Source organism: Colias eurytheme, chromosome 1 (assembly GCF_061535395.1).
Source record: "Colias eurytheme isolate Ceu_HAF_F1 chromosome 1, ilColEury1 Martin Lab GWU primary, whole genome shotgun sequence".
Classification (NCBI taxonomy): domain Eukaryota; kingdom Metazoa; phylum Arthropoda; class Insecta; order Lepidoptera; family Pieridae; genus Colias; species Colias eurytheme.
This window is the reverse complement of record NC_142980.1, coordinates 10408642-10431760: the sequence shown is the minus strand read 5'-3', so window position 1 is coordinate 10431760 and position 23119 is coordinate 10408642. Positions and strand designations below refer to the sequence as shown.

At 32.2% G+C, this 23119-nt stretch overlaps 1 protein-coding gene across 3 annotated transcripts in view; it reads left to right on the top strand.

Moving 5' to 3' along the window:
- The window catches only part of LOC149911201 (uncharacterized), a 78168-nt gene that overhangs the window by 20045 nt on the left and 35004 nt on the right, over positions 1–23119 (top strand). For all 3 annotated transcript variants that reach the window (XM_090104092.1, XM_090104083.1, XM_090104074.1), the window contains exon 8: positions 9761–9791. In XM_090104092.1, coding sequence (XP_089960218.1) covers positions 9761–9791 — 31 coding nt within the window. The remainder of the gene's footprint in view (positions 1–9760; positions 9792–23119) is intronic.

Below are 23119 nucleotides of genomic sequence, written 5' to 3'. Positions count from 1 at the left end.
ATTTTCAACGAGATTTGGATTAGTTGATGATTAGATATTGCTCAGAGTATTTTATAAGTCCCCCAATCCCGTAGGCTTTCAGCTTTCAAGTTATAATAACACTGAACAGCTACAACTGTATACTTACCACGTTTTAGTTTAACGTAAATGGATAAGAACAAAGCAGTTATGTGCGTTTAAAATATAAATAAAATTTCGTAATGCTACAAATGGAAATTTTAGGAAAATACAAAATTATTGGCCAAGTCATATTCGTTCAACGTTTATTTTAAATTGACTTTAAGGTAGGTAATTAAGTAACAGCGGCTTTATACCGACGTTAACTGTGTCCACAAGATTAATTGCTATTGCGCTTCTCTCAACAAGCTGTGAAAAGTCAAAGTTGAGAGTTTCAAACTTTCGTTAAATTAGATTGACACGAATTCAAGGCCACTGATAAAAAGCAAAAGGTCTTGTGCGAGGAATTAGCTAAATAAACATTGTGAGCAAATGTTCCGAAAACTCTTTGTATGCTAAGTGATTTTTGACTAGCTTTTATGAAACCAATGATAACAATAGGATGTGTATATAGAATAATAATATGTTTTGAATCCCTGAAAAATGTGCGACGTTTTGAATCGGATCCTTTGTGTTTTCGGCGGCTGATATTAGATTACCATATACGATTTTTTTTATCTATCAGTCTCGTTCTTGTCTCGTTTTATAAAAATAAATGACTGATAATACTCAGGGCAAATTGTAAACAAAGGACCAAAGTATGTTTCATAATGTGTTGAAATCGAGGGCTTCAAAATATCTGTCGTGAAAAATGTACTGACGTGATAGCTAATCGAGGAAAATTCTGTGTGTGAAATCGTGTGATTTGTGTATGTTAGTTTATTTCAGTAGTCGTTTTGTAAAATACAGTCCATGAAACTTCGGGTAGTTTAGCATTGTGTGTCGTTAAAAAGAAACATGTCCATCTGTGTTGCAGTATACGACACTCGTTTATTGCCTAATACACGGTAATAGTTCAAAGTTCAAACAAAGTAATATTATGATCATGTTCGCATGTCTCCTACGTGTCTGGGGCCATTGCTCATCATTTGCATATATAAATACATACTTTTCATTTGCCGTTTCCTTTAGTTTTTCATGAAAAAAAATGTCCGCAGTCTCAAGTGACCTTGTTAAGAAATAGTCTGTTTTTGTTTATTCCCTTCCCTTTGATTATATCTAAACACCTTGCATTCTAATATTTCTCTCAAATATCATTTCTCTCTAGATTCCCAGTGAATGCACTATCTGACACTTAGGGTTCTGCTTTACATTTATAGATAATTGTAATCTTTGTTTGTTTTTCATTACTGTATTACATAGGAATACGGAAAATGGTAGGAAAACAATTGAATATTTACTCAGTGGCTTAATTAAATACACTACACAATGGGGAATAATCATGTTTTTCTTTTTTGTCTTAGATTAATAGTTTACTATTTTATAACGTAGAAAAAAATATTGATGGGCTTCAAAATACTCTAGATATTTTTAAAAATGAAATTTAAAACCATAAAAAAATTTAAGCAGTTCAAACGCCGCCATATTGCGCGCGCTTTGCGTGACGTCACATGACACTCCAGTGGGTCTACTGTGGAGTGATGAATACAATGTCGTGTCAGATTCATTATAATATTACGATAATAAGCATTCGAGAAAAAATAATTTAGGCTATTTCAAATTTTATGCATATTCCCTATTGTCACCGCAATTATGTCAAGATCGTAGAGAAACTCCAATCGACATTTAAACGTTCAAAGACTTAGTCACAGACTATAAATCTAAACTAAAAGTAATGAAATGTGAAATAAACTATTATTTTTATTTTGTTTCGCAAGTCGGTCTTCATGAAACGTCGGGTAATTTTTAGTGCACGATGGCGATGACATCACAATGATATTGTCAAAAGTGGGTACGTGTTGTGACACTCGATGTTCGGGCCGATACATGGAGCATTGTGTCGAACAGTCTGATAAGAGCCTCTTGGCTTCCCTATTCCGTTGCGGAACCACTGTTAAGGAAATCGGGCATGTACGCTCCAGCGTTGCATAACAAAAGAACGTCTCGTGACAACTGTGTTATCGCTCAGTGTTTTAAGAGATGCCTCCGCGATCTAACATCGCCGTATTCACGAGAATGCGTGAGTTTTATCGCCAATCGTGGTGACATCTCGGAGAGCATGTTTTAAGTGTGCGTGTGTGATATGGCCAATTATTTTCGATGGAAGAAGGGCAAAAGGGATGACGACTTGTTCGTGACTGAGAAGCCGCGCAGTCGATCTCTCGATCCTCGTTCGTTGGAATTAAGTGGTATCCGGCTTGTCGCACAAAATTATCACCAAAATCAACCTAATCAACAGGTAACGTTTTAATTATGTCTACTCTGCTCTTCGTTACTTCATGCACTAGTTGACAACATTATGATTTGAATAAAATTTCGTAGTGATGTATATCCGTATAATCACAGTACATATAACGTTTTGCGAATTTGTTTCTTGTCCTCTTATGTCTGTCGCTAACAGACTTTATCCTGTGTGTTTATGATTTTAAGTAAGATGACGGCATCGCGATTCGCTATATGTTTACCTATTATTCACACTATAAATGATTTACGTGAATATTATCGTGGTGTTAAAATCGTAATAATGTGTGTTAGATACTTTATATAATGAACAGAGAGCCTTGGAGTAGCAACAAAATAATGAGTACATTAATTGAATATGTCCCTGCTTTTTCTTTTACGAGTACCATAATTGAAATACAATCACGGTTTGTTGTGATAAGTAAGTACTGATACGGAAAGTTGTGATAAAATGTATGGTCACTTGCGTGTGTTTATTATTATTGTTATCGAGTGATTGGTGTAAATTCTATAGTTAGCAGTTGTGGTGTAAGCAATGAAATACGCGAACTCCTTCATGCGTATATTTGAAGGACATTTTCAACAGCTGCTTAGTTTCGCGATATTAATTTTCATCACTCATTTAATAATTTCAAAACTAATATTTTTGACACCAATAATCAATTACGTATATGTATTTTAACTCAGTGCAAAAAGTTACATAAAATTAATTATTTTTCTTTCCCTTGGCGATGTCATTTAAATTTCTAAGGTTTCCTTTTCACAGTTTAATTAGTCTACTTTGAACTGTGATACATATCATGCCACTTTATTTGATAAAGAAAAAATATGTTCTAGAGTTTCATAAAATATAAATTAATATGAAACTATAAATCAACTTATATCATGAGTAAAAACAATGAAAATGATAATTGTTATCTGTTGTATACAAAAGCGGAAAATTTAGGAGTCAATCATGAATTGATGAATACTTCGATTATGTGTGTGGTCCTTCAATAGTGGATTAAATTACTTTTGGTTTTTCTTTTTTATTATATACTAAAAATAAAAAAAATTATTAAAATTTACTTTTAACAAATCTAAACCTAGTCATACTAATATAATATGTATTATAGACGTGAAAGTTTGTAAGTATGTAATATGTATGGATCGATGGATGGGTGATGTTTTTTTATAAATTATAGGGCGGATTTATATGAAACTTTGCAGTAATAATATTGGCTATGTCAGAATAACACATGAGAAATACTTACTTGATTTTGCACTCCGCACAGTGTAGGTACAGAAATCGCAATCTAGCGGGATTTAATTCAAAATTTGAACAATCTGCATTTATCTATAGCATTTATTGATGTCGTTTGCAATTATTACGAAGCGATTATTAAGTCAATAGTGTTTTTTACTTTATTTATTATAATGTTTGTGTTTCATACGTAAGTACACTTTTTGTTTTCTGTTAGGACACGAAATATACTTCGATTTATTTAGATTTTAAATAAATTGGACCCGAAAACATATTATATAGCATAATATAGCAAAGTGTATACCATCACAGTTAAGCTGATGATTTAAACTAACTGATGCAACTCAAAAATTTTGCGGCACCCATACATTTTTTTTTCAATTTTCAGCATGGCTATCGAAATAACGAAAATGCAAATTTTCGAAATTTGGTCTTCTAATAGTAGGTAATCAATTTGACGAAGTTTTTTCATTTTTTATGTGTTATCCACGTGTAACTTACACTGGATTTTCTAAAAATAAAATCAGGGTTTGTTGAGATTATTACGCCAACAAATTGAAGTAAAATGGACTACATGTCATCGTCATCGAGATCGATATTTTTTAGAAAATAATGTGATTTTGTTAAAAACAACTTTTTCGCCTGAAAGTGTTTTACTAACTTTAAGAACACTTATTATAACTTATTTCAATCAAACTTAAGTTCCGTATCATCAGAAGTAAATCCCGCTAGATTGCGATTTCCTTACACTGTGCTCCGGTTAGACCACGGGTAAACCCGCGCGGCACAATAGTATATTATATAGATCTCGTGCAAAACACTTGTTGAAAATTCTAAACGGATGCTAAGGGACACTGCTGTTATCAGGACGTCCCCTTTATCGTGATGGATTAATATTTACATCATCGTCGTGTACGAAAATTGACTACGAGAACAACATAGCTCTATCTGATATGTCGGTCTTTGTTTTATGTAAGGCTTGGACTTGGAAGTTACCATTTTTAAATAATTGATTGTGTACGCAATGGGATTTTTGTTTTACTGAAGTTTTAAATATAGTCGTCGCTTTCTTTTGTTTCGAATAACTTGAAATGATATGATCTTAATTATCTGAATTCTCCTTTTCACAGGAATATTAGTAAAACATAAGTGTAATTCTTTATACCAATTTTAATTGGCAGAAAGGAAATCAAAAGGCGTGTGTACTGTGGTGCAAATGTTAAAATGTCACTTCACAAAATTCTGGCCCAGTGATTCGGAAAAAGTAGTTGGCTTCTTATTGCATTAACTTCGCTATTAAGAGGTCAATTTCACGACTGAAAGCCTGTAGGTAATATGAGTAGCTTCAAAGATTGTGAAATATATAAGTATAATGTTTATCACATTTGATCAAAATCATACACACTTTATGTGAATGAAATACTGTTATCGATATCGAAATAATAAAGTTATTTTATGAATATAAATTTTAATTTCACATAGCAATTATGCAATGTAAAGTTTAACACTGAAAATGTTAATAAAAAAACTACTTACACACTTTTTATCTATCGATAATAAAAAATATATAAGTAATGGCCTCGTGTCCTCAAATGTGTACTTGTGGATACAAGTAATGTCTTATTTTTTGACGTTAATTTTCATTTTTAGTGTAAGTAATATTATAATATATAAAAAAAATCAAGTTTGTCTTCTTAATTATTTAAATTATAGCCAATTTAACATAAAAATTATCTCAGACAATTCACAATACATGCTAATTGTTATATGTTTGTGTTTTTCGTGGTTAGAGATTGAAATAATCTTTTTTTTAATCAATTTTATATATAGTAAGTTTAGTTATATGTATATTTGGAACAATTTGGATCCTTAAATTCGTATAATAACAAAAGTCTTAAACGAAAATATCCATTTCATTTTGATCCAATAATCTGTAAGACTTTAGTTTTAGATTGAGAGCGCGAAACGCGATAGGATAACTGTAGACTATTTTTTTCTATAAATAACTTTGGATTTTTTGGGAAGTTAGTACCCGTAATGGCACACTTACATTACGCGTAACTGTTGAAGAATGTATTAAAGTCTGATTAACTGTATGCCATTTTCTTTCAATAGGTACATTGCGAGATAAGAACAAATGAAGTCTATCCCTTTGTTCATTTCTAGCTAGTGCGCAAGAGCAACTTTTGTCTCTCCCATCAACTCTATGGGTTAGTAAGAAAGTGAGTGCACGTAGCGAGTAGCGACGCAACTCCGGGGAGATTTTTTTATTAGCCCATATAGAGTTGATGGGAGAGACAAAATAGTTGCGGAGACAAAAGGTGCTCTTGCGCGCTAGCTCTTACCAACAATACGATGCATGATAATTCGATGTGATACAGTACACAAATAAAGGTACAGCTCAGCCCTATATAATTTGTTCGTTCTCATCTCGCCTACTTCAGACTACGTTTTCAAGTGCAACAATGCATAGGTGGCCATTCTAACACAATAGTCGTCCTAGTATGTAATAAGTACACTTTGTTAATAGGTTAGATACACTCATTGTTAGACCTTCGACAGTTATTAGCATACTGTCACGTTTCGTTTCATTAAATGATTAGGTGGCGGAGATATGATTGCAAGTGCGTATGTGGCTTATACAATTTGTTCCTACAAAACTGTTAACTGGCAAGGAATGATGTATTAGGTATTGAATACGATCTGTGCATGTGAAGATCGATGAAAATGGTCTTTTGTAATGTGTTATTTGTAATAAAACCGTTATTCAATTATCTTAACAGTAAAAGCAGAAGCGGATTCTACTAAAAAATAGAATACATACATCGAATAAGCGCTTAACTCATATTATGTTTTTTTCACGAACAACGTTAAAGCTCTACATTATTAATCCCTCGGGCTTTGCCTGTAATGTTTTATCAACAATCGTTTATTTATATTACTACCGACGAAGATTAAAGAGTGGATTAATTAAAAATATATATTTCCCTTGTGCCAATAATATTCCAGAAAGAGAGCTTCAATTATCAATATTGAATTTGGAGTGAGTTCAATAAATAATAATTTATGCATCATGCGGTATTGATCGTGAGGGTTTGCACATTAATGAGCCACCGAAAGCTTTGATTTACATTAATATAATATGAAGTAAAATTAGATGAATTAATATGAATAAATTTTACGCATCATGGTTTAGTTGATGTGAAGTATGGTTAAACAAACGGGGTGAGAGAAATATATTCTAAAATTAGTTTTTGTAGGAAACTACATTGGAGAACTATTAATATTAAATAGGTATTTTATTATGTTTTATAATTATGCCACCTTGATTTAAATTTATACATTCACGCTTGTATTAGGAGGGATACAAAATGTGAGTTATACAGAAGCAACTAATGACGATGTGATTTGAATTGAGGTGGTCTCTCAATGACGGTAAAATTGATAAAGTTAGCTCTAAAGTAGTATCTCGTCAATCGATCTTCACTTTTATTGCTCGCGCAGTTCTCGTACAATCGGTGTTTGAGCAGCAGTAGAAAACGTCTTTATTAGTTTCCCAAAGTTATATTGCAAAGGCCTTTACTCTTTAGGATGGTCGATCTATATAGATAATAATATGTACATCTATTGTCATAAAAACATCGATCGAAACGATCGAAACGATGTGAGACTTTATTGTAATATGATAAAGCCTGAAATTGTTTGCGGGTGATATAAAGTCGAAAGGGTCTATCTATAGCATAATTATAATTCTGATTTTGTTAAAATTTATGAGAGAGCACGGAGAGTACACAAATGGAGACGAAAGAAATAAAGACGAAAGATGCAAACAGTTGTGAAAGCGTAACAGCTACTGTAAATTATAGTATACTAGGTTTCCGCCCGCGGCTTCACCCGCGCAGTCAAAGAAAAATCCGTATAATTCCCGTTCCCGTGGGATTTCCGGGATTGCGTCATTTTCCCGGGATAACAAGTAGTCCTTTCTCGGATACCTATAAAAATATCTCCATACCAAATTTCAGTAGTTTAGGCGTGATTGAGTAACAGACAGACAGACAGACAGAGTTACATTCGCATTTATAATATTAGTATGGATTTATTTATTAAATAATTGTTTATTAAGTTAATTGATAGAAGCAGATATTTTATTGGGATCACACGGACGTTTAAAAGAGCATTTCTTTGTGATCAAATTGCAATAGTAGGTATTACCGGTACAACAGAAGAGTCTCTTACGTTGCTAGTATAATAAGAAAATATTCAGCGGAATAGTAAAAATGGGAGTGAAGTTTTTTTAATTATTTTTAGAGTTATGTAATAGAGAGTTAATTGTTTTCATTGTATACACGTGACAAAAATAAAATACATATGTAGTACGTAAATAATAATACAAGCATCCCAGACTGTATCAGACGAGATGTTCTATTACAGTTTTCACTGTCCAGTTTCACACCAATAGCTTCAAACTACCCTTTATAAGCAACATTACCTTATATATAAAATTCTCGTGTCACAATGTTAGTCTGCATACTCCTCCGAAACGGGTGGACCGATTCTCATGAAATTTTCTGTGCATATCGGGTAAGTCTGAGAATCGGCCAACATCTATTTTTCATATGTACCACGGGCGAAGCCGGGGCGGACCGCTAGTATTTTTATGTTTCCTGTAGATCGTTGTATATTCCACACAATCGTATCTACTGTAATTATATTTAAATGATCTTATATAATGCTCTACGTTTATATATAATTATATTCAGTGCACTTTAAACATAACTTAATACACAATTACGATTGCAAATGCAATTAAATAAAATCTATATTACGGTGCTTAGCACTGCATCTATTATTTGCTCTGGCCACTCGTCCATTGTTCAACTTTTTATGATTACTGTAGCTGTGAGATCAAGGCGGTCTGTCAACAGTTAATACATCAAGCGAATCTGTAAACTGTATAATAATAACACAGTACTTATCACAAAGGACAAATGTGGATACTAATTTCGTCACAGAACTGAATGTACCTTTTCAAAGAAACTGTTATTTATTTCAATAGTTAACGTACTATGACTCCTCATAGTATTTTTTTATAAATATTAAATAGCACAACTCAAGTACAAGTTAATAGAAAAATATGTAAAAGACATTAACATAACAATTGAATTAAAATTAACAATACAAAGAAACAGCTGATAGATATTTTATAATGTCAATTGTCATAAAGCAAATATTTTAATGCAAAAATTGCTTTAACGTAGTAACAGGCGTAAATAATTTTTTATATTAAGATGAAATATTTTTTTTATATATACCTATAAAAGGAGGCAACAGAGCAGACGCGTCACTTGATGTTAAGTGCACTGCGTCATATTTATTTATGTTATTTTATTTCATGGTATCAAGAATAAACTAGGAAGGATTTTTGTAATATTTTCAAGTATGTATGTACTTTATTCTTAAACGTTATATTTGTTACTTCCCCGTATGTCCTGACTTGACCTGGGTTAAAAAAACCTATGTTACTTGAAAAAATGGTTATTTTTTATTGAAAAAAAAAAAAAAAAATCGGAACACTAGTTTATGAGTTAACATTTTATACTAAAAACTCGATAGTGTTCGCGACAAAAAGTGACCTTGTAGCGAGGATCAAGAACCGTACTTACTACGTAACTGAGGTAAAAAGTTAAAAACTTAATAAGTTCTTGTTCTAAATCGTTACCGTAATTTTTCCCTGTTTAGATCTTAAAAGATGAAATTGCCCTTTTTCTCAACTAGAAACTGAAATGCTGAAATGCAACTGAGGGATAATGTTCTGCATTGTACATACCTATTTTAAATTTTCGCTTGGGTTTTTTTGAATTGTATGACTGAATATGTTCCATTGTATGACTGATAGCTAACCTTTATAATTTTCTATTTAAAGTTCATGAAGATCGTTCAATTTCAGAAATGGTTTATTCGAGACAAATTTATATTTTGTATTTTATTAGCACTAACGATACCATACATAATGAAAAGATTACGACATTTAAACATTTCAGTTGTTTTTTGTTTGTTTTGTTATATTTTGTAATTTTTCAAATTTTCTGTTTTATTTATTTTTGTTTATTTTCTTTACAGAGGGCGGTTGCTCAACCACACCACCATGCAGGTGAGTTTTAAGTCTCACTCAAGCGTGAGCACAGAACAGAAGCACTTTGTGGCAAGTCTGAGATACACCGGCCTTAGTTTCAATATTGATTTTCCAACTTTCAAGCTAGAGATTAAACTTACCGAACATTAGTGCTGATATCGCATTCTGTGTTTGCTCAATTAACCAGATAATATGAGGTAGTTGCGGCTGACTTAGCTTGTTTGTGGAGGAAAATCTGTTTGTCCAATTTCCAATACACTCGGATTTCAAAAATGTGTAGGTACACAAGGCGGTAATAACACGGTTTATAAATTCGTAATACATTTAAAATTTAATAAATCTCCTATGGTCTCTTTACCAGTATTACCGGTATCTTTCGGATATAGATATTCAAAAACTCGCCATACCACACAATTTAGGGTTGTTGAGGATTCCTCTTCCGCTTCCTCATAATGCGGAAGTTCCGCAATATTTTGGGTTCCTCTACCGTTACCGCATCCTCAAAAATGAAAATAAAAAAATCCTCTTCCGCTATCGCTTCCTCAAAATTTAGAGGAAATTTATGAGGATGCTGATCCGATCGACGGCGAATTTACAAAGCCTATATTTGAGTTACGAGTCGGACTCTACTAACGAACAAGAGTAGAGTCTTACCGCCATATTTATATCTGCGCCTAACACTTATTTCTAAACATAATAATATAACATTTTCTCTCATACTCTGGAGAAACATATTTTACCAAATAATGTTTGTCAAAAGACATTTTGAATTAAGAAACAAACAAGTTGTTTAAGCTTACATAATAATATCTACCAGTTAGTTTTTTTTTTGTGAAAATCGCCTAATGTCGCTTCTGGCACTGATATAGATTAGGTTTTTTCTGTGGGTTTTTTCGAGCAATATGCATAAACAAAAGCTCATCTGAGTCCGGCTCGCGACTCAAATAGTATAGTACTTACAGGCTTTGTAAATTCGCGATCGGGCGAGCTAACCTCCCCTAACCTTAAACTTCAATATGTAGAGACAGGAGAATGGCTTTTGTTTTAATTTTTAATTTTAAAAGTATTTGTTTTTTAATTTTGGATTATAATTTCCTATCATCCTCATCCTCATCCGCTTCCTCTTCCGCTTCCTCATCGGCATCCTCTTCCTCAAAAAAATATCCTCTTCCTCATCCGCATCCTCTAAATTTGTGTGTGAAAATTCCTCTTCCTCCTCCTCTTCCTCATAATCACTTCCTCAACAACCCAACCACACATCCAAGGTACGCAAACGTGGAGATTGGTTTACAATTTTGGTTAAACTTGAATTTCCAAGAGTATTTCGTTTATTGTTTTGAATATTGTAGCACTAATCATACAAATATGCTTTGTGCACATAGTTTTGTATCCACAGATAGTCATCGAAATTTCCAATAATTAAATTAATAGATTGCCATAGTAAATATACGGTGTAACCATGCAAAATACAATTTTCCGTTTATACTGAAAAGCAATGCAAATTATTATTTCAATATTTGACCAAATAATTAGCGTTAATTTATTAGTTAGTTGAAATAATTAATTTACTGAACAGAGAAATACATTATTATAAATATGCTACTATAGCTAGATATGCTGTAAATAGGTCAGATTTGATAATTTTCTGTTGATAAGATGGATTCATCTTGTTTTGATTTTAACAGACTGTCTAGATAAGTATAAAAATTAATCCATATACATAAGTCTATTTTGTAATCCCTGTATTCGTGCAGCTGTAAAATTACCAGGTCTTAAATAAGACTTCCGAAAAGGAAAAAGCGTTTTCAAGTATCTTCTAGTTACTAGTATGAATGGCACTTGGCAAATTTCCGAGTCTTGTTGTATACGTGTATTACCTTCGGCAAATTTTACGAAATAGGCTGGGAAGGAACGTTGATTACTCTTACGTTTGATAAATAATTGATCTTTCGTAAAGCAACAACCATATTATACTTCGATTCTTATGTAACTTGATTGCCATGCAAACGCCTATTGACTGTCCAATGAACCTTGAAAATGAATTTTTCAATGCATACTGCATAGATATGAGTTATTAGACAGGTAAAAATATATTAAATTTTTATATCCAATATTGTTATTAACATTCAGTTAACTGATGATCTTATTTTAAACTCAAACTCGAAATATTTATTTATTCAATAAGACTTCTGGAAGTACTTTAGTATCGTCACAACATACTTTTACCATTTTTATGCCCCATATATTTGTACGACAGCGGCGGCGGACATTATTGGAAACTACTTAAATCAATCCTTATCACGAAGCGATTGTGATTGATAGCAATTAAGGAGAAGAAAAATTGTGTCTTCACATTTATTCACTGGACGAGGGTCGGGGTCATATAATGATTAAAATAACCCTACATACTGGGCTAACCTTTTTATTAAAAATAGGGTGAGAGTACACAAGCTAAGTTTCCACTTACTACATTATTACCTAGTGGGAAATGTCACCCATATTATTTCCTAGAAAACTACCTACACAGAGCTGTCAAAGTATTTCATTAATACCTAATTAGTAAATTATAGAACTATTCCAGAAATTGGTGTCCTGTGTGATAAATAATAAACTTTTATACAAATAGAGCATTATTAAATAAAGTTAATTTACGAAACTGGAATAATTTTACTTTTTTTACGTTTTACAATTTGTTAATACAAAACAGCAGGATTTAAATATTCCAAAGAATAAACACACATAATTATATGTATATGAGATATTACACATACACCCTTATTTTGTTAGTAGGTACATATCTAGGTAAGATTTTCAACAGCTTATACTCACAATCTCAGCCTCTGATCGCATTACTCCTTATCCTGACTTATAAAGGCGATAAAACGCTTTTACTGGGAGCCTGCCGTATATGTGACACTGAAACTTGAATCATTACATCCCTGGTTTTTGCTGGTATAGCATTCATTGACAGAATTCCACCTGTAACCAGTCGACGTAAGAAAATTTACATACCATATTATCTATACTTAATAATATAAATCTGAAGAGTTTGTTTGTTTGTTTGAACGCGCTAATCTCAGGAACTACTGGTCCGATTTGAAAAATTTATTTCGGTGTTAGATAGCCCATTTATCGAGGAAGGCTATATATGTACATTGTACATATTATCATCACGCTAAGACCAACAGGAGCGGAGCCACGCGGGTGAAACCGCGGGGCGCAGTTAGTATAGTATATAGGTACATATTATTCTGTAAATTTTCCATCGATATAACAATTTATATCTTGTCTATATTTTTTTATGATTATTGAATTGATTTTGACTAAAACTTGCATTCCTAAAAAATAATGCGATTAATTGTTTCTGAGATATGTAATGATAAACATGTTGTTGTAAATAGATAGAGAAAAGGTGTTTACTTGAAATCCGAATTAGATAACATATTATGTAACTTAAAATTGATATTTTATGTTTTTGCAGCAAAATAAAACAAACACGAATCGAATTGACATTCCCTAATTTAAAAAAGGTTTATATTAATTAATTGTTTTTATAAAATTTGGCATGTGTTCTTAAGATGGATTTATAACTTCCCATAGTAAAAGGGCAATAAATAAAGCGCTGATTCCACTACGCAATTTATAACCTAAATCGTGGGGACAGTTGTTTCCAACGATTTTCCTCGTTTCTTACTCCCTAAGATTCGTGATATCCCACATAGGGAAACTCCAAGACGCCTTACTAGGTGACCTTCAAATCCCCTATCGTGTTGAGCTTATCGAATCCCGTTTTGAAAAAGTTATACATCTTAATATCTTAATATGTACTATTATAAAGGCGAAAGTTTGTAAGTATGGATGTATGGATGTTTGTTACTCTTTCACGTAAAAAGTACTGAACCGATTACAATGAAATTTAGCACACACATAGAGGGTAACTTGGATTAATACATAGGATAGGTTTTATCCCGGAAATCCCACGGGAAGGGGAACTATGCGGGTTTTCCTTTGAAAACGCGGGCGAAGCCGCGGGCGGAAATCTAGTAATTTATATGTTTTTGTTGTTGTCATTGGCTTTTTACGTCAATTAAACAATTAAATGTTATTCCTTTATTTTTCTTCAGCGATTCCTCGCAGTATTGCGTATGAAACAAAATAATTTTATTCAACGTGTATTAAGTAAAATGTAATCATGTGTCATGACACCCTTTCTTTGAATGTGATTATACAAATGTGTCATTTATTCATGTTCCCGTCCTTGTCCTAAAATGTTTAAAACAGGGGCAAGTAGCAATGATTTTCTTGACAATGTATTATTATTATTATTTTAATCTGTTCGTTTCATATTAAGTCAGTAACTATGGAAGCGGAGAAAGCCGCGCGAGAATTAACGGATTTAGGAGATTAATTGATGTCTATTACAGATTTCGCGGGTGACTAGTAAGTACATAGTAATCGCAAATTGATGTTAACCCTACCTTTGTCGCGTGCTCACCACGCGGCCGATGTAGATTCGCATTATATTATATACTGCCTTCTCGTTTGCTCTCTTGCTTATTTATTTTACTTAGTGTTCCCACGGTTGCCGCGCGTAAATGACGTGTCGCGCACGAGTCAAATATAGAATTGCAGTGATAGATACGACTCGGTCTCGTGTTTAATAAAAATTGAAGTGATTTAGATTATACAGCTGTTGTAAAGTGAAACAGATTTTCTTTGCGCTGTTCGGTCGAATCTCGACATTAGCGGTGTGTTTACTTTTGGCATTATAACACGTTAATAATCGTATTGTTTTGACCACATGCATCTTGGCGCAATGCCGTTGTTGACAAAAAGTATTTAGGTTTCAAACACATGCATTAATTGCCGGCCGAATATTGTTAAAATATTTATTAGCTATTTATTTAGTGCCAAATTATTCTCGTAAATTATGGACATACGTCGTTGTTCTGTGAGACTTTAATTTATGCAAACACAATTTTTATTTGTAAACGTATCCGTTTGATCAAAATTTAGTATTGAAATAATTTAATTATAATCTGTTTGGTTCGTTGAAAATATATTCGTTATTTTACAAAATTCAAAGTTCAAGTGTTTTTAAATAGAAAAACACAATTGCGTCCCATAGCGGTCAACGTGCTTGACATTTTATTTTAATGATTCAGTTTTAATCACAACATTTTACCTTGATAATATATTTAAACAGACTGTGCGCTAGGTTGAGACTATAACTAATTTTATTTACAATTGGATCACACATCTTCTTAAGACTTATTATATTATTTATTCAATAATTAAATAAAATCAAATATTTAAAAGAATTGTGTATGTGTGATTTCAACTCTGAGTTTAAAGATGCAATTCGATACTTATGATCTCTCAAAATTAGGTACTTAAGTACATAACATAAAGGAGCCTATAGATATTTTTTTCTCATGAAAAATGGAAATAGGCGAAAAAATGCGTTTCTTTTTCTCTGTGTCGGGTCGGGTGTAAACGCTACGACCCTTTTCTATTTTTGTTATAAAAATACTCGACTAAAATAGAATAATCTACTAACTCTTTTAACATAAAACCTTTCAATAAGTTCCTATACTGCAGTGGATAGTAAAAAAAAAAAAATATTTTTATTTCCTTATCTTAAAAAAATGTTTTTTGTTTGCATTTACGATTTAATACCTAGGTATCTATTGAGTTGATATCAAATCTAAATAATCGCTGTTATATTACACAATATAGTTTATCTGTCTATAACCAATTGAAATAGTTTAGGAGACAAAGTACCATATAGAAGTATTAAATATTGAGATAATTTTCATATCGTATTTTTGAATACATATTAGCGTTAAAAATATTTCAAAGCGCTTTTGTTTTGATATGCCAAAGTTTTTGTTTTCCTCTGAACAATAGTTTAATCTTCTAAGGGCCGATTTTTCAACCCATAGTTAAATCTTATCCGTCCAATAAAGTATTACACGATAATATTAAAATGTCACCCGTAAACTGTCAAAGACGGGAAAAGAATACATTTTTGAAATGGTAGTTTAATACGTTATTCGACGAATAAGTATTAACCAAGGTTTGAAAAATCGTCAATAAAATCTAAATAATTAAGGCCTATGCAAGACAAGGTGCGGGTCGGTAAGCCGGCGCGTTTACTTTAGATTCAATTTAGTGATATAAATCTATGGCCATTATACGCCCCCGATTTTAAATTACAGTATTGAAAAACGAAGCTGTCAACAATATATGCCATTTTACAATATATCCGGGAGGCCATTGTTTACCATCCTTGCTATTGGCGCTTGCGAAGCTCGAAAATGCTTTAACATGTTTCATTTTAAACGAGAAGATTGAAAATGGAAAATTCTTTTGTTTTACTAACTACGTGCAGTCTTTCGCAGATCACACTATTACTTGCTAGCTTCGAAAAATCGTTTATTTTGTGCTGGTATATTAATGATTCTGTAATTAATTTTTTGGTTGTTTTTCATCGAGGTAAATAGAAAAGCTATACTAAAATACTATTATAAAAAAGTGCTGTAAAAGGACTCACAGTAGCAACAAAATAAAAAATGACAACGATTAAGATCCTTAAACGTTTTCCTTTATATATGATTTATCTAAGGAAAACATCAAAAAGACGCCCAATATCAAAGATGTTGAAGGGTCTTTAATTTATTTTCGGCATAAACACGTTGAATTAATGGCTAAGGTTAAACCTGGTGCGATGAATATAAACGGTCTCAATTGCCCTCTTTTTAGATGAATAAGGGCAGAGGCGTAGAAACCACGAAAGATCCTATTACATTACAATACAGATATAATACGCGTGTAACGAGATTAGACCTATCATAGGGTAATATTATACGTCTATTTTACCAAACTCGTCAATTAAGTACAACAGTACGTACAGTATTAGTTTATAATATGTTAGTAATTAGTAATGTTACTTCCGATACGTTTGCTTTTCAATGAATATACATAAGAATAATATTAGGATTTTCGCAAAATAAAGTTTTCATAGTTGAGCTTGCCACTCCATTCAGACTGATATAAAGAAGTGTTTAACACTTATATATATTACTAGCGGCCCGCCCCGGCTTCGCCCGTGGTACATATGAAAAATAGATGTTGGCCGATTCTCAGACTTACCCGATATGCACAGGAAATTTCATGAGAATCGGTCCACCCGTTTCGGAGGAGTATGCAGACTAACATTGTGACACGAGAATTTTATATATAAGATTAGCTTCTAAAATAATAATCATTAAAATCAGTAAAGTAGTTCTGCATTTCCCTAAAACAATGCCATAAAATTTTACATTCCGCAGTAGTTAGAGATAAGATTATTATATAAGATTCTTCTGGAGAGATAACGCTAGCCGTATTTCTGGGTTTAAATCCTCGTTGATGAAATGGAATGTTAAGCGACGACGGATGCCATTCGTTTGACATGTGACAGCTCCTCAATTGGGCTGATAAGTGTAGTGATAAAATTATTAGCTTCTTTACATTGGAAATATAGATAAATCATTCCCATCCTATATATTTTCCGAAGTTGCTACCATATAAATAGGCTATTCTCGATAAGTAGGCTACCTGACACTGAAATAATTTTTAAAATCGGACTTATAGTTCCTAACATTAAGGCGTTCAATCAAACACACTAACAAACAAACTCTTCAGGTTTATAAGATTAGTATAGATGTATATTTGGTAAAATACACAACTTAACAGTGTCTTGTCTTTTATGAAATACTCTAAAAGAATATAATATAGTTATTTCAATACGACCATGAAATTACTTTACAATTTTTGTGTGAAAAATAGAAATCATTAAAGCGTTACCTTTTTTTAATAAGAGCTGCGTTGGGGTTAGTTAATTCAAATTATAATGGCTAAACAACGACTTAAGAGTTTGTCACACAGGATAAAATTGCTTTGTTTTCTACATATATAATTGCATCTGCACATTTATTTATCGTTTCCGTTCAATATAAAATAAATTCAGAAATAGTGTATCTGTTAGAGTTTCTCCATTTATTTAAGATAAAAGCTATTTTAATCATGATTTCCTATGCCCTAAAATGTACGTCACTGGGTTAAAATTTTAAGCAAAGGTCAAAGGCAGAATGGTTTGATTGCAAAAAGAGATCAGTTTAAAGAGTGCTAAATCTGTGAAGGTGACCTTATACACGCATGCGTCATGCATTTACTATTGTAAAAAATCCCCTTATTTATTTTCAAGTATATTCTTGTTCTTTATATTCAACACACCCTCTTCTTTGAAAATAGAAGAAACCGGCCTTCATTCAAAACCATTTTGTAGTAAACAAATTGGGTATTACGTTACGTCATATTTCACACCGGTTTCTTATTGGGTTATTCAACTTCTACGCCTATTTAAAGATATTTTTATTTAACTATCAATTTTTATTTTATTTCGAACCTCAGTCTGGATTCGACTTGAACAGCGTTATTAAATAGACTATAAAAATGAGTGTATTTGCTACTGAAATAATGGTATAAATTTATAACCATGCACGGGCTATCAAATTTCTTCCACAAACACCACTCGAGGGAGTCCACGCCTCCTTTGGAAGAGGAGGATAGCTCTGATAGTTGGCAATCAAATTTGAGTACGCCAGATCCGCGTCCAGCTCAAAGCGATGGACGCAGCAAAGCCATTCCTATCAATCGAAGAAGTTGCTGCACACACAGAAGTTTTCGGGGGACGCCCGGAAGTTCCTACGAGTATTCATCTAGTCCTAGAGATAGATATTCTAATTTTGCTTCATACTACCGAGATGTAATGGACCCTCAAGCGCAAGTTTACGGCGCATCTTCCACGCCGCATTCCAGCCATGGAGAAAGTAGACGAAGACACGACGATGATAGATATTCATCGAGTCTACAACCCACCCGGCAAGATTACCGCCATTACGTTTCACCATTGTTCAGCGATGTTATGGACGATATACAAGAAAATGAATTCAGCAAATGCGAACGCTACGGTGAAATCAGCAATACCAAAATAAGTCACAAGAGCCGCTTAGATAACAAGAGCTTCGTGAAGAAGTTAACCGAAAATATAACCCGAAGTAAAGATTCTTCAGAGAGGCGGGGGTCCGGATCGAGCGGAAGCGGCCACAACTACAAACATTCCTTTCAGGAATTAATTCGGACATTTTCGAAGAAAGTAGGTCATTGGCGTCATGAATCGGGTGAAGGTCGAAGGGGGTCGTGCGCCGTGCCGGCTACGACGCTTGAGCCCACCATAGACCCCGAGGAATTCCGATCTCGCTCCAAATCTTTGGATGCAGATCGTATACACAAAGTTACTCATTCTATACTCGATGACTGCGGCGCGACCTACGAGATTTTTGAGGCTATATTGAGAGAAGGTATATATTTATTTTAATGTCATACTTATTACATTAAGGGCCGATTTTTCAATGCTTGGATAAAACTTATCCGTCCAATAAAGTATTATACGATAATATTAAAATGACACGTAAACTGTCAAATACGGGCAATTAGAATACGTTTTTAAAATAGTATTTTTATACATTATTCGACGAATAAGTTTTAACCAAGGATTGAAAAATCAGCCCTAAGTTAAAAATATATAATTTCATGAAACAATTTTATAGAAACGAGATATAAAATCTACATTTTGAATTATTTTATTGTTATATTGAATAATAATATCCAATAACGTAAGACGATGGTTAACGTATAAAAAAATTCACGAGCATTATAAGTTCATATTATTATTCATTTTATATATTAATTATTCTGTTTAGTTTAGTAAAAATTACAAGGTTTTATTTTAAATGTTGTGTAAAGACCACAAATTTACAAACATTTATTAAGACAGTAAACGATAATAAATATTCATAGTTAAAATAAAGATTATAATTATGTAAATGTTTAGTCAAGTAGTTGACCTAGCGATTAGATGTTTAAAATAAATAACCTTCGCCGCTAAATCAGCGTCTGCTTATATTTATAATTACCCATCTAAGAACTAATTGAACTTTAGTAAAGTAATTATTACGCAAAATGTTTACAAATAAATGCTAAAGAAATGGTAATCGAATATACTAGTGTTTTATAAGATACAATTTTCTTGGACTCAAGTAAACACAAACGTTTTTAATTATGAATGAGTTTCGTTACTAAAATTGAATCCATGTGATTAGTTATAATCTGATAAAATTCATTGTTTACAAACTACGGCTCGAGAACTTAGTAAATTAATGCATAAAGTATGAAGGAGTAATTTTTACGATATGTTTAACCTTCAACAAGTGACACGTCATTATTAGTTAGTTATTGATGATAAACTCTCAATGAGTCTGTATTGTCTAGCTTTTTGCACGCCTCATAAGCGAAGCGTTGAGGTGGGTACTATAACTGTCACTTCGCGCAAAACATCTGATTTTTAAAACTTAAAATGTCTTTATGTATCATACATTGCACTTGTAAGATAATACATACACACACATATTAAGAAAAAACACTATTTTTAACGTTCATGATATTTTTGATGTCATTTTTGTTATTTAAACTAGTTAAAAAACAGTTTAAAAAAGTTCTGTCTTGGACGTCCGTGTGTCTGTATGTGCGGATCCTTTTTCTTGTTAACACGATAGCGACCGAAATACTTTACTAATCGAGTCTTTTTTTTTCTCTTACGCTTGAGTATGCTCAGGAATAGAACCCTTTCATTTTTCAGGGTCTGATTCGATGTGGTTTAATTGTTATTAAATAAACAAAAATAATAATTAATAAATATTTATTAAAAATTATGAGGCGTGCACTTTTGGATTTTCCAAATTATTTTTTTTTCTCTTACGCTTGAGTATGCTCAGGAATAGAACCCTTTCATTTTTCAGGGTTTGATTCGATGTGGTTTAATTGTTATTAAATAAACAAAAATAATAATTAATAAATATTTATTAAAAAGAATTATGAGGCGTGCACTTTTGGATTTTCCAAATTATTTTGAATATATGATTACAAAGCGTACAGAATCACCAAATCATAATAACAAAATATCGACAAAATAAATGCAGAATTGAGGTATTTTGTAAAGAAAATATACCAAGTAAAACACAACAATATAATATACTAGATGTGTGCTATACTGATTTAAACAAGATGAGAGTGTACATAATTGAAAAACTATCAAATATTATGTATGTATTACGTAAAAAAGTTCAGTTCATCCGCTGAATAAAATTACAAATTTCGTATATTTGTGCTTTCTTCTAAATATTTCAGATTATTTCAATTTAAATTATAATATAATTTAAATAACATTAAACTTAAAAAAAAAATAAAATTTAAATAAATATACATTTAGATAAAGAATTTGAATACAATTAAAAAAAAAAAAAAACGTTCACATAACCCAATTGACTACTGTTCTTAATCAAATTGCTCTGTCGTCGCATTGAAGGCGCGTTTTTAGGGTTCCGTAGCCAAAATGGCAAAAACGGAACCCTTATAGTTTCGTCATGTCCGTCTGTCCGTCTGTCCGTCTGTCCGTCTGTCACAGCCGATTTACTCGGAAACTATAAGTACTACAGTGATGAAATTTGATGGGAATATGTGTTGTATGAACCGCTACAAAAATATGACACTAAATAGTAAAAAAAAGAATTGGGGGTGGGGCCCCCCATACATGTAACTGAGGGATGAAATTTTTTTTTTCGATGTACATACCCGTGTGGGGTATCAATGGAAAGGTCTTTTAAAATGATATAAAGTTTTCTAAAAAACATTTTTCTTAAAGTGAACGGTTTTTGAGATATCAGCTCTCAAAGTCGTAAAAAGTATGTCCCCCCCCCTCTATTTTTATAACTACGGGGTATAAAATTCTAAAAAAAATAGAGGTGATGCATGCTAATTAACTCTTTCAACGATTTTTGGTTTGATCAAAGTATCTCTTATAGTTTTTGAGATAGGTTGATTTAACTGTAATTTATTATATTTGCTGCTACGGAACCCTTTGTGCGCGAGCCCGACTCGCACTTGGCCGGTTTTTATTTCTTGTGTTGCTGCGGTAACACACGTGTTTAAAAGAATTTTGAAAATAAATTCTATATGTAATAAAGCCGAAGAATTAGACGCGTATTCCATAAAATTCCCACAAAATGAAGGTTAAATGAAAATGGCCTGTTGTTTGGAATTTGGTTTGAATGAATTGTGTAAATAGTAAATACGTCTTTAGTCGCCAAAGAGGTTTTTGAGATTTTTTTAACTGACACGAGGTGTAATATTATTAATAGTATAATTTTATCGCTGACGTAGAGTACATTGTTTGGATTATGTAAAATAGCATATTTAAACAAAAATCTCTATTTGAATTTATAGACTAGAGTAGATAATTATTGAAACAAAAAAAAATCGCAGTCAGATGAAACCCACTTCGAACTACCTGAAATGTTTTTATCGACATCATTTTGCTTTTGAATATGCTGTAAAATATTAAACTTAGAACAGATAATTATTTTTCTTTTGAAATATTACCGAAAAGCCGATACAAGAGAAGATATAGAGTTCGAGAAGTGTGCCTGATTTAGTAAAAGCTCATTATCACACTGTTTGTATGCATTTCCTGAGAACATTTACTATAGTGGTGTTTATTTTTTTTTTACACCATATGAAAGTAGAGATTTCAATGAATAAAAGGCACCTCCAGTTTTTGAAAAAAGCTGATATTTTGACGAGTGACTTTTCGATTGAAAATTAGGTTGTTTTTTTGGTATTAATTCAAAATAAGGCGAAAAAATAAATATTTTCAATCAAATAAATTACAGTGTATTTGGGACATAATAAAGTAAATTTCACCAAATTTCGTAGAAAAACAATAAATTTTGAAGTAGATAAAAATTAAAAACCAAAAACTTGGTTTTTTGAATTTTTCACCTAAATTTTGAGGTTATGTGAAAAAATTGTTAATACAAAAGTTGTAGATCCTTTTATTACCTACAACTTTGCCATTGAACTTTTTTCCGTAGGACTTGTAGTTTTGTCGGAAATCGAGAGAGACCATTTTTTTCTCTTAAAAGCTCCCCCCTCCCACTTCCCGAACTCGGATTGACCGTAATTTATTTTTCCTTACATTTTTATCATATTCCCCTCCTTTTCTAATGGGTCTCATCCGACTGCGATTTTTTTTATCTTTTCATTAATTTTAAAGGCTTCTACCCCAGTCTATTATTGAAAATCAATATTATATTTTAAATAGACATTATAATTTTTCGAGACACCCATATTCTACTCATAACTACAGATAACTAGTAATTACTGTCCTATTATACAATTCATAT